This window comes from Populus alba, chromosome 3 (assembly GCF_005239225.2).
Source record: "Populus alba chromosome 3, ASM523922v2, whole genome shotgun sequence".
Classification (NCBI taxonomy): Eukaryota; Viridiplantae; Streptophyta; class Magnoliopsida; order Malpighiales; family Salicaceae; genus Populus; species Populus alba.
In genome coordinates, this window is record NC_133286.1 from 9,014,294 (window position 1) to 9,026,395 (window position 12,102).

At 28.4% G+C, this 12,102-nt stretch overlaps 1 protein-coding gene and 1 non-coding gene across 2 annotated transcripts; both read left to right on the forward strand.

The window, feature by feature from the left end:
• Positions 1-4,246: 4,246 nt before the first annotated feature.
• TRNAS-CGA (transfer RNA serine (anticodon CGA)) lies at positions 4,247-4,328 on the forward strand. The gene has a single exon. It is a non-coding gene; the product is annotated as a tRNA-Ser (tRNA).
• A 126-nt stretch (positions 4,329-4,454) lies between these two features.
• Positions 4,455-5,168, forward strand: LOC118037891 (protein THYLAKOID ASSEMBLY 8, chloroplastic). The gene has a single exon (XM_035044043.1). It carries the CDS (start codon positions 4,455-4,457, stop codon positions 5,166-5,168), a length of 714 nt encoding a protein of 237 aa, XP_034899934.1.
• Positions 5,169-12,102: the final 6,934 nt, after the last annotated feature.

Below are 12,102 nucleotides of genomic sequence, written 5' to 3' on the forward strand. Positions count from 1 at the left end.
GCCCACACACAAGCTTTCCCTAGTAGACTCGCATGATTGGGCTCTTATTTTGTTTTTAATTGCAATTGGAGCGAATGACATGTCTTCCTTTACCAAATTGTTTTTGAAAAAAAAAAAATTAAACAATATATCGTTTGATTTGCCCAAATTCTAGCTACTAGGGTACCTAAAAAATCAGGGCTTATGTGTTTTTACCTCAAAACCTATTTTTTAATCTATTTTTGATCAAAAACACCTTAGTAACTATGATAAACTTATCTATAGCCTTAAAAAAAACCAAAAACTTGTCCTAAAAGTGAAATAACCCGAAACCAAAAATCAAATCAAGTGTGGATTTGATTTTTCATGAACTAGTAAAAAAATACTTAATATGAACTCATTTCATCAAATGAAATCATTCGACACAAACATCGACCATTTTAGCAGCATAAATCAGTGTCAACAATATTTTTTTCTCTTTACTACTAGAATTCGACAATCTCTCTCTCTCACATCTTTCCAACAGGGACTAAAAAAATAATAAACATAAAAATTTGTACTAAATTTGAATTTGAAAAAAATTGAGGCACAAAATCGTATAATTTGTGTTATTTTTAAATTTTAAGAATGAAAATATATCTTTCCTGAAACTTTTGACATATTACTTATGTTTGATGCTTTTTTTAATTTTAGTCCATATTCTTCAAATTCAACCAATATCTAAGAGATTCAAATCAATTCGTCTTCAATGAGGATCAAATCATCCAAAAAAAAACTTTAAGGATCAAAATAATTTTTTAAAAAATAAATAAGATTATTCATAATGTTTTATAAGAGAATGAATAATGTGGCTGCATAATATTCACCCTACATGTTTTAGTTTTTAATTATGTGTGTCTATATATATATATAGGCCATGATCTTGTTGGTGCATCATAAATTTCGTACTCCTGGTCAAGTAGGCCTATTTGATGGACCGGGATGCCATCATATCCATCAAAATGAAGAATGAAGGCAGTCTCTCCAAGGCCCATAAGAGGTCCACCTTACCTTTTCATATGTGGTTTATTTTGTGTATGCAACACTAAAAATTCTAAACAAACTTTTCACCATTTAATTATTTTTATATATAACTAGTTATGGTACCTTATCGTGGATTTTTTTAATTATATAATAATTAGATATTCTTAAGAAATGTAATGAATAAAATTATAGAGAAAAAAATGTAATTTTTTAGTCAAAATTATCCTTTTATTATTCATGTAAAATTTTTTATTTTGACAATAATATATATTTTTTATTAGTTCATAAAAATTCTTATGATTTGAATAAAATAGGAACCACATATCTTATGATTTGATCGTTAAAAAAAAAATCAATTTAAAAAAACTATCAATCAATCATTTTTACACACCAATATAGAAAGTTAAGAATTACACATTTAAGAAAATCATATAAAAGATTATAATAAAACATAATAAAGTGGATGCTTTATAGCCATCAAATATTAATGACCAAAATTTTCAAACAATTACGCATGATAGGTTCATAAATAGTTATTTATAAATTAATTGTTAATAATAAATTCAAATATTATAATGTGTATTAGCTAAAGATACTGACGCTACACTTCGACTAGGATTTTAAGCTAATTTGCAAAGCAAAAGAAGACTTTCGATGTTATGGATACATTCTTCAGCATCATTAAAGTTTTCAATTAAGAATTGAAAAGATAATTTTGTATTTTATAAAACAAATTAAATAATAAATGAACTGATAAATAATAATAATAATAATAATTACAGACTAAAATGAGAAGTTGATCTTGGACTTGTAAATATTTAGATCATTGATAATAAATTGTCAAATGTTTTTAGTTTTGAGTTAAAAAATTAAATCATCAATAATTTTTTTATTTTTTTTATCAAGAGATAAAAAATGCATTAAAACAATAAAATAATACCCTAGATGTTGTGAATTCTATGACCGGGCTCATGAATTTAATTTGGTTTAATATTTTTTTATTAATTTTTTTTTACCAAAATATAAAATAAAATAAAAAAGATAAAAAGGAGGTCATGTGCATAGGTCTTTGTTTTTTTTTTTTTTTTAAAAAAAAAAGGTGTGTGAGCCTTTTAGCCTAACCTGCATGTCTGGACCTAACTTTATATTGTTTTTGTTATTTTTTTAAAGGGGAGGATGACCTTTTGTCCACCCAATATTTTTAAAGCAAAAAATTGATGACTTGTTGTCTGCTGTTTGCATAATCTAGTGACAAAGGTGGTCAAAAAAGCATGACTTTTTTTTTTTTTTTGGCTAAAAAACTCATTTCAATTTCTTTTTATCCAAAATATCTAAAAAATATTCTAAATAACTTGATAAATTTATTCTTAGACTCAAATAAACCATAAATGACTTAAAATCTAAAATCAACTTGAATAAAAAATCTTCGTAAATCTATCTTTTCAGGCAAGGAGAAGGAAACATAGCACCTACGTGAAACTCACCTCATTCAAATAGAGTGTGTTTGTTTTAAAGGTGAAAGTTGAGTTTTGTGCATAGGAGCCCACCAAAAAAGCTAAAAAAAAATCAAGAAAAACTAGCTTTTGTGGTTGAGTTTTGTTCATAACTGGGTTATACCCAACGTTACTATCCAATTTTTGACTCATATTTTTGATATTTTTTCAGAAAAAAAACCAAAAATAGCAAAAAAACAATAAAACCCGAAAAAATATATATTTTTGATATATATTTTTTTAGCATTTTAACATTATCTCAGAAGAATTTAAATTTTCAAAGATATTTTGAATGTATTCAATTTTTAACGTGTTAATTTTACAATCACTAATTTTTCTTATTGAGTTGATGTTGATATTGCTTGTTTTTAAAATAAATTCAATAATAAAAAAAAAAGTTGAGGGACTAATGTGATTATAGCTAAGCCACACTTCTTCTATAAATACTAGTCCACAGTGAAAAAAAAAAAATTGATGTGAGAAAATTAATGGAAGAATTTGACTAATATTTCAAATTTTTATGTTGCATCAAAATCATGAAGCAGGTTACCTTAGACAGGGTGTGTTAGGAGTGCTAATACCTTCTCACAATCAGTCCATTACCTATGAATCTCTAACAAATATTAATACATCCGGGTTTTCTATTAACACTCAATCAAATACTAGATGGCGACTCTAAAATCAAGTAAAGTAACAAAAAATTGCCATTGGACACCGCGTAAGGACGTGTGACACCCAACCTCAACCTCAACCACAAAAGCTAAAACAAACACATTTTTACACCAAGATCATCCGTAATACCTATATGAAACTCTTATCTACATTGAAAACTAGCAACTCAGGCTCTATCCTCTCTAAAAAAAAAAAAGAAAAAAAAAGTAAAGGAAATAAATTTGGTATCAAAATTGGTTTTTTTGACAATGAAAAGGATCAATTACATATTAAATGAAAAGATGGGGTGTCAAACTGAATTTCTTATATAAAATTCAAAGTTTCCACATTTTTTCTTCATATTTTTCACTTTGATTCATTATCTTTTAATTCCACCATTTCTTAAAAAAAGAGAGTATAATTGGCTATTAATTTGGGTTCAAAATGGTTCATTTGTGCAAAAATAAAATAAAATTGAGGATCAAATTGAAAATTATAAAAAGTAACTATTTTAATCTACAATGTTTTATAAGAGAGTGCATGTTGCAAAACGAACAAGAAAAACAACTCACAACTTAGATTTTTTTTTTAATGATAGAAAGACTTTGTACATAAAAAAAATACATAAGATAGGAGAAATATTAGGAGATATGCTTAAAAAGAAAAGAACCAAATAGTTCAAATTTAATACTTTTTAGAACTTGGAAAATTTTTAAGCCTTAATAGAAAGGATATTGTGGAACAATTTTCATATAGCAAAATTGAGTTACTCCTCAATCTAATTGTCTTCACAAAAGAAAAATTATTTTTTAATTATCTTTCCTAATTCTCAAAATTATAAACAAATAATAAGACACACACGCCTATAAGAATACTTTAAACATGTAAACCAACTTCATTTGGCCTACTTTAACATAAAACAAAACAACAAGAATCATTTAGCTCATTTAAGAAGGAAATTTATAAAAGCTTGACATAAAGAATTAAAGTGAAGAAAGAATACAAACTTTAGACCATGCAGTTACACATGACACTGTTTCTTTCAAGAGCTAATTAATATTAAGTTTAAGTATTTGTGTTTCGCACATTACATTAAGTTTGTCGATATGTCCGAGTGGTTAAGGAGACAGACTCGAAATCTGTTGGGCTATGCCTGCGCAGGTTCGAATCCTGCTGTCGACGTTTTTCTTTTTTTTTCCCCGTCTATGGAGCAGCAGCATCTAGAAGGTCAGAATTGTCTTTTAACGCCATAAGAACACTTAAAAACACACTATCTCTTCGCTTCGCTGTATCGTCCTCCCCTTTTCCATGGCTTCCTTCTCCTACTTTCACTTAAACCTCACCACTCCACATTTCCTTTCTACAAAACTCAAGACCCTAAGCCCTACAAAAACCTCCACTTTCACTCCCATACGCTGCGGTCCACGCTCCAAACGTGGACCTCTTGTCAGAGGCCGCATCTTAAGCACTGAAGCAATCCTAGCCATCCAATCCCTCAAACGCGCCGACAACAACAAATCTGATTCCAGTAAGAAACTCCCAAACCTCGCCCGCATGATTAGGTCAGACCTCCTCTCTATCATTCGCGAGCTCCTGCGTCAAGACTTGTGCTCCCTAGCCCTTCAAGTCCTCTCAACCCTCCGATCAGAATACCCCGGCCAGATTGACCTTAATTTATACGCTGACGTCATCTTTGCGCTGTCCAGGAATAAATGTTTCGACGACATCGATCGTTTGATTGGTGATTTGGAGGAAGGGGAGAGTTGGGTAAAGTGGGGAAGTGATCGGGGGCTGTTGAGGGTAGTCAGAGGGCTGGTTGAGGCTAGGAGGAAGGAATCAACGGTTAGAATTTGTGGGATGCTGCGGAGGAGTGGTTGTGGAGACACGTGGACGTCTGATGAGTATGTGGTTAAGGTGCTGCGCAGAGGGTTAAAGGAAATGGGTGAGATAGAGTTGGCTAGTGAGGTTGATAGGGAATTTGGAAATGCTTCTAGGGGTAATTTGGAGAAATTTGTTATCTGAGAATGTTTCTTGTTTTTTTTTTTTTTTTCTTTCTCATTATTTCGTTGGGGAAATTTAGTGTAAAATTAAATGATTTATAATTGCGTCAAAGCTATATGGAAAAACAAGGGGAAAAAAGTTGTATACAAAGCGGTTTAATGCATTCTATTTTTACATGTTTTTAGTTTTATTTTGTGTTTAAAGGGTGTGTTTATTATCTTTTGTTTTAATATCTACAATTTTTTAAATGGGTATATTTTGACAATTAATAATTAGTTTTATCATCATAAGTTGGTAAGCAAAACAAAAACCATTAGTATTCTAAATGGCATGTATCAAGATATTATTTGGTATTGGAGTAGATTTGACAAAGAGAGAATATTTTTCATGCAAGATGTTATATAAAAATTAAGGTACATGATGAAAGTTGTGTTAATGTGTGTTTATGTGGTTAGTATTATAATTGTTTGGAAGTTGAATCTGAATATTATAAAGTATTATAGACCTTATAAATATAAATTGTTAAAATTAATAAATAGGTTTTTGGTTTTATTTTTCATGGAAAATGCAATGACGAGGTTTTTATGTAATGTGGTTTTTATATATATGAGACACTTGTTATTTGGAATGTCATGATAATTTGATAGGAAAATAATACATGTTAGTTTTAGAAATATATATTGTTTTTGTAAAAAATAGAAAATTCAATACTCTTGTATCATTATTATTGAAATAGGTCTACGAAGATCATTTGAAATTGAAAATAAAAAGTGAGGTTAAAGAGAGTGTAACTATAAATCAGGTCATGAGTTTTGAGGAGAGAAGAAAATCATATTCGATTGAGAGAGAAAAGAATAAAGAGTCGGCAAAAAATATAAAGAAAAAAACAAATAAAATAAAAAAGATCTTTGAGGGAAAAACAAAGAAGCATGTGAGCTTTATGTAAGAAATAATGTTGTTAAGAATGTTCTTTATACGATTAATCCTCTACAAAATAATGTTGTTGTTTCTTTGTTGTAGGATTATAATGATATAATGTCTATTAATTATGTTTCTAGTGGTAAAGTATATGGTTTGGTTAGTTTTTATGGAAATTTGCTAGAAATTCTAGTGCATTAATTGCATCACTTATTGAAATTATTAAGAAAACTTTTGGTTTTTATAACCATGCATCTAAAGATAACGAAGGTCATAGGTGTGTTATATTTGAATAAGGTGATTTGGTCTAGACGCATATTACAAATGAAAGACTTTTAGCCTGTGAGAGATGTAAGTTGTAGCATAGAGGAGATGATCCATTCTAAATTCTTGATCAAATTAATGACAATTCATATAAAGTGAATCTTTCTTTATAAATATTAGTGTTATTTTTAATGTTTTCTGATTTTTCTCTGTTTGATATCGGAAATGATTCAAGGTTGAATTTTTTTGAGAAAAGAATAAATTATAAAAATTAATAAGCATTACCAAATGATCTATTAGAAGTGCCAATTAGGCTAATTACAAGTCAATTAGCCTATTTAGGATATTTGGGACAAGTTAAGCTTTCATACTTCAACAATGAATGATAAGGCTTTAATTAATGTGATTCATGCAAGAGTTTGACAAGTTTAAGTTGATTTTGGGCTTTATTTTTTTCTAATGCATGCATTTACGCTAATAAACAAAACTTTTTAGCTAACTGTTGAATCAAGATGAAATGTTGCAAAAAATTCTAAAAGTTTTGTTTTCTACAGCGTTAAAGTTTCATATAAATTAGATATCAGGAAAATCTTGCGATAAGATCTAAAAGCTGTCGTATATGATTTACATTATTTTCTTAATTGATCTAATATTCTTTTTTCTATTTGGATTAGTAATATTATTATTTTTCTAGACTTATTTAAGATGTTTTTACCTAGTAGAAATATGATTATTTAACTTGTATTTAGTTTTTTTTTATGCTTGGTTTATTTTTTAATAATATTGTGTTTACAAGGTTGCTCATACTTGGTTCTTTATTGAATTCTTTTGGACTTATCAAAGATTAATTATTTTTGTGGTGTTTTTTCTTATGCCTTAAGCTCTTTATTTGTTATAATTAAAGGGTTGAGGTTTTTTATCTAATAATTTTGGTGTCTCGGTTCAGATAATCATTGAAGTCTTGTCTTATCTTCAATATGATATTAACTTTCATGACTTATTTTTATCTTATTTGTAGATTCAAGCGTTCTTACCCTCTGAGTTCGCATCATCTGGTTAGCAAGTTGTCTCTTTATTTTCCCTTATATTCTTCTATCCTTGTTTAAAAATTATTTGTGCTTGGGTGGAATGACATTAGGGATTAAATCAAAGAGTTATTAGATAATAAAAGACTAAAATAAAAAAGGGTTTGGATTGTGTGGATTCAATGACGGGACTTAATTGAAGACCTCTTATTAAAGTAGGGACTAAATTGAACAAAAAGAACAAAAAGGGCTAGAGCATGTAATACACATGCTAGCGTGTGAGAAGTGCCATCGAGTTTAGGGCAACACATTATACATCATCCAACCTCTAAAGGTGGTTGTCGTTGATGTCCTTAAAACTATCACATTGTTGCCTTTTTTTTCAAGGTAAAGCATGTGTATAATGGAGCTTTAAAGTGACTTCAATAACTTTTTTTTTTTCTATTTCTTTCCCTCCTTTTCTTTCTCTCTCCTTCCTTTGTTTCTTGCACATGAAACTTCTTCTTCTTTCCTTTATGGATGAAAAAGTTTGTATTTTGTTTTTACTAATTTTCAATTGTAGTCTCTTTAGTTATGATTGTATGGAAAATAGAAAATTGGAAAAAGTTTTTGCAAAATTAAGTGTTAACTTAATGACAGGATTTTTTTTGAATCCATGTTATGGTGATTACATATTTGACTTGATTTCTTTCTATCTAGTTCTCATGTTAAAGAAAACATCTTTGATATTGGGTTGATACTCGATTTTGCGAAAAAAAAAATTGGTTTTTTTGAATTATAAATAATAAAAAAAGGGACTAAAATTGAAAGTGAGGAAAACATTGTAGCCTTTTTTTTTTTAACTTGGTGTTGTTCATTCAACATATTTTTGAAAAAATATCTTGATATTTTTCTCAAATTCTATTTTGCTCTTTTTAGTTTGGAATTTATGCATTTTGATCCAAAACTTTATTTTGTTCATGTTTAAGTCTCTAGTTTAAGAAATGAAAGAAAATTCATTAGTTGTCCACATTCCAATGATAAAAAAACTTATTATTAGTGTCAATAAGTTCTATTCAATGAGAGGAGTTCAATTTAGATGTTTTTACCCTTCATTTTGTTGTAAAAAAAAATAGATTGGGATTGAGAAAGAACTTTTTTTTTTTTTTTAATTTTTCAACCAAGTAAGGGTGTTTTAGGTTGAGAGATTAGTTTGTTGGCATTTTAAGGGGTTTTGTTTAGGTGTTTTCATATGAGAATATGTCTAAAAATGAGATTTTTAAAGTTTCAAAACTCAAATTCAATTTTTTGATTATTAGAGGTGATAAACAATATTGTTAATGGCAACACTCTTATGCTACAACAGACAACATGTCATCCATTTAAAAAAAGAAGCCTAGTGGCAAGTGTCATCATAAACAAATTTATTTCATGTATTTGTTTGTCTGCTAACCATTAAGTACTTGACTTAAGATATTATTGAAAAAAGAGAGAGGACTCATTTTCGTATGACTAAATTCATCTTCATTTGCTATTAATTTAATTGGCTTTGATGAAATTATTTCAAATTTTATAACCGATGATCATGATAGATAGATAAATAGATATTAGAATGGTAAAAATAAGAAATATAAGTTTTAAAATAGAGAAATAATATTTTCTCTTGTATTAGAAATGAAAGCATTATATATTAGAAAGTACTAGACGTTGGCTCGTGTTATACTATGGGGCCAAACCATATTTTTTGGAACATTCAATCTTTCAAAACATTGTTATATCCAAATATCATTCCTTAATGAAAGTTTAGGATAATTTCTTTCTTTTTTTTTAACTGAAATTTCTCTTTAGAAATGGCGATGCAAGTTAGAAATTTTACCAAAATTTTGATAGAGTTTTCCTTGTATCAGAACTATAACTATACAAAGTTATGAACATCTTCAAATTCAACATAATCATCATCAAATCACACAGTTTAACCATCCAAGACCATATCCCACCTTGACACTACTCAAATCTCTCATACTTTCAATTTCCATAATTTATCGATCAGTGCGTGTGTGTGTATGTGTATTAATTTCATGATTAATGTAAAAGATTCTATTAATTACATATGGACAACAAGATTGCAAAATAACCTCTAAGAAATAAATCAACCATGTGCTGCGGTATGTGATGGACCTATATATATACAACAATAAAATAACAATTAATTCATCACTTCCCTTTATAAGTAATATCAATATAATAAAAAATTATAACTCACAATTATAGCTAATTATCATCAGACTTTTTATTTGAAAACTCTTTTACTTTTATTTGATAATCTTCATTTAATTACCATTCTAGTTGTAACACCATTCCATATTAGTAAATAAATCATTTCATTATTTTTCTTTTTAATTATGAAAATAATCGTCCTTGACTTTCACCCCACCATGGCAACCAAAAAATCCTTGGAATCCTTTTTATTTTAGAAACAACATACATTGACTTCCTTTTTCCTAAGAAAGCATCAAATATTAGTTTTCATTCACTCATGAATGCCAAATAATCATTGGCTTCCTTTTCATAATGGAAGTAACATACATTGGCTTTCTTTATTAAAAAAGCAACAAACATTGGCTTTTATTCATCATGAAAACAACATAATCATTGGCTTCCTTTCCATAATGGAAGCAACATACATTGGATTTCTTTATTAAAAAAGCAACAGACATTGGTTTTCATTAATCATGAAAGTAACATAATCATTAGTTTTCTTTCCATAATGGAAGCAACATAATCCTTGATTTTCTTTATATATCTTTTCCTTGAGCATAATTATCACATTAAATCCATATATCATTTACATTTCCCATTCAGAAGAGGATTTTTCAATTAAAGTGAGAGGGCAAAAATAAATTATATAATAAAAAAGATTAAGGTGCATGAATACCTACTTGGTGTTTAAACTATGACGCCTTGTTGTTGTCCTACTATTGCAACCTCTTCTAGACCAATAAAGATTCACATGTTATCAACAATTCCACTAACACCAAAAACTTCATTTCAATTCTTATTATATCCAAATTTTAACTTACTATGTAGAATAAATTTCTTAATCCTTCACACATGTACACATTATTTTTCATTATTTTTTATAATTTTAATAATTTCAAATTCTAGATCAATGGTACTTCCATGCAAAGATTAGAGATTGGTTATTTTTTTTGTTAATTCAATTTAATCCCCTTATAACATTTTTCAATGTTTCAATCATAACTAGAGTTTTAAAACTCAGTTTTAAGTGTGGTTGACCTCTTTAGAAAAGTAAGACAACATGATACAACTTTAGGAAGGGTGATGAACTCAGTTTTGCCATTTATACATCAAATGCACCCATTTCAGTAGCATATGAAAATTGTCTAGTAACATCTAATTAGACATTTCTTCAGTTTAAACCTCATACCTGGGGTTTTATAACTTCAATTTAAGTAAGCTTAGTTGCATTTAAAAGATGACATCCACATCTACAACTTTTATGAAGGAATATATTTTAAATTCTATCATTCTCAAGCCTAGTTTTCTGCTGAAAGTTCAATGATAAAACTACAAAATTTTTGGCTTAACAACTCAACAAATAAGTGTTTTTTGTGTTTCCCTATCATTCATGATAACCAATTCCATTCAGTACGCCTTATAACACTATCAATTATACATATCTTACATCAATCAACTCACTAATTCTATCTTTATTCAATCATTCCTTATAATAAGCAAACATCATTTCATTAATAATAACATCAAAAAAGACAACCAAAGCTCATAATCACAACTTCCATAAACACTAACATATTCAATATATCTCATAACACATGATCATACAATTTAATCCTTTTAGATGCATTACTTACCCTTAATAGATGATGAATCAAGATAAAGATGTAAGAAGAAACCAAATTTTCTCCACTTCCTCTAAAAACCCTCACTTCCAAGCTCACTTTTTTTTCAACAGCTTAAATATTTTGTTCTTTGTCTCTAAAATCTCTTAAGTCTATGTTTTTCTTAGTGATTAAACAAAAAACTTGGAAGAATTTCATGGATTCTCCACCTCTCTTAATCTTTCTAGAATGTTCGGCCAACTTGGCTTCCTTTAAAAGGCAAGTCTTGTATTTTTTTTTAATTACAAATTTTCTTTTTGACTTAAACCATTTATTTCTAGGTAAATTTCCTTTTTCTTGATTCTATCATTTGTTTATTCTAAATCCAAAATGAGTTATTTCAACTTTCAATGAATTATATGACATATTTATTTTTATTCCAACCTCTTCAATTTGTCATCTTCCCGACAAAATAAATATTTATTCCACTCATTTAGTATAATATTGTTCTTACTACCTGCATGAATTATGTCCAAGGGTTTATAATTCTCCCATTTATATAAAAATCTCATCCTTGGAATTTATGTTCATACCTTTTTGTGAAAATAGTTTTGAATGTTTTTTTCATCATTTTTTACTCTCTTTCCCAGGTTTCTTCTTCAATTTTGGAACTTTGTCATTATATTTTCACCAAAAAAACCTTCTTATTCCTCAATTTCTTTACATTTCGGTCCAAGATTCTCACTAGTTGTAACTTCATAGTTAAATCTTCTAGGATTTCTATAGGAACTTGTGGTAATACTCTTGATCCAACTCTACTTTATGAAGTAGTGATACATTGAATACGTCATGCATCCTTGCCAAATATGAAGGCAATGCTAACTGATAGACAATTAGACCAATTCTTTC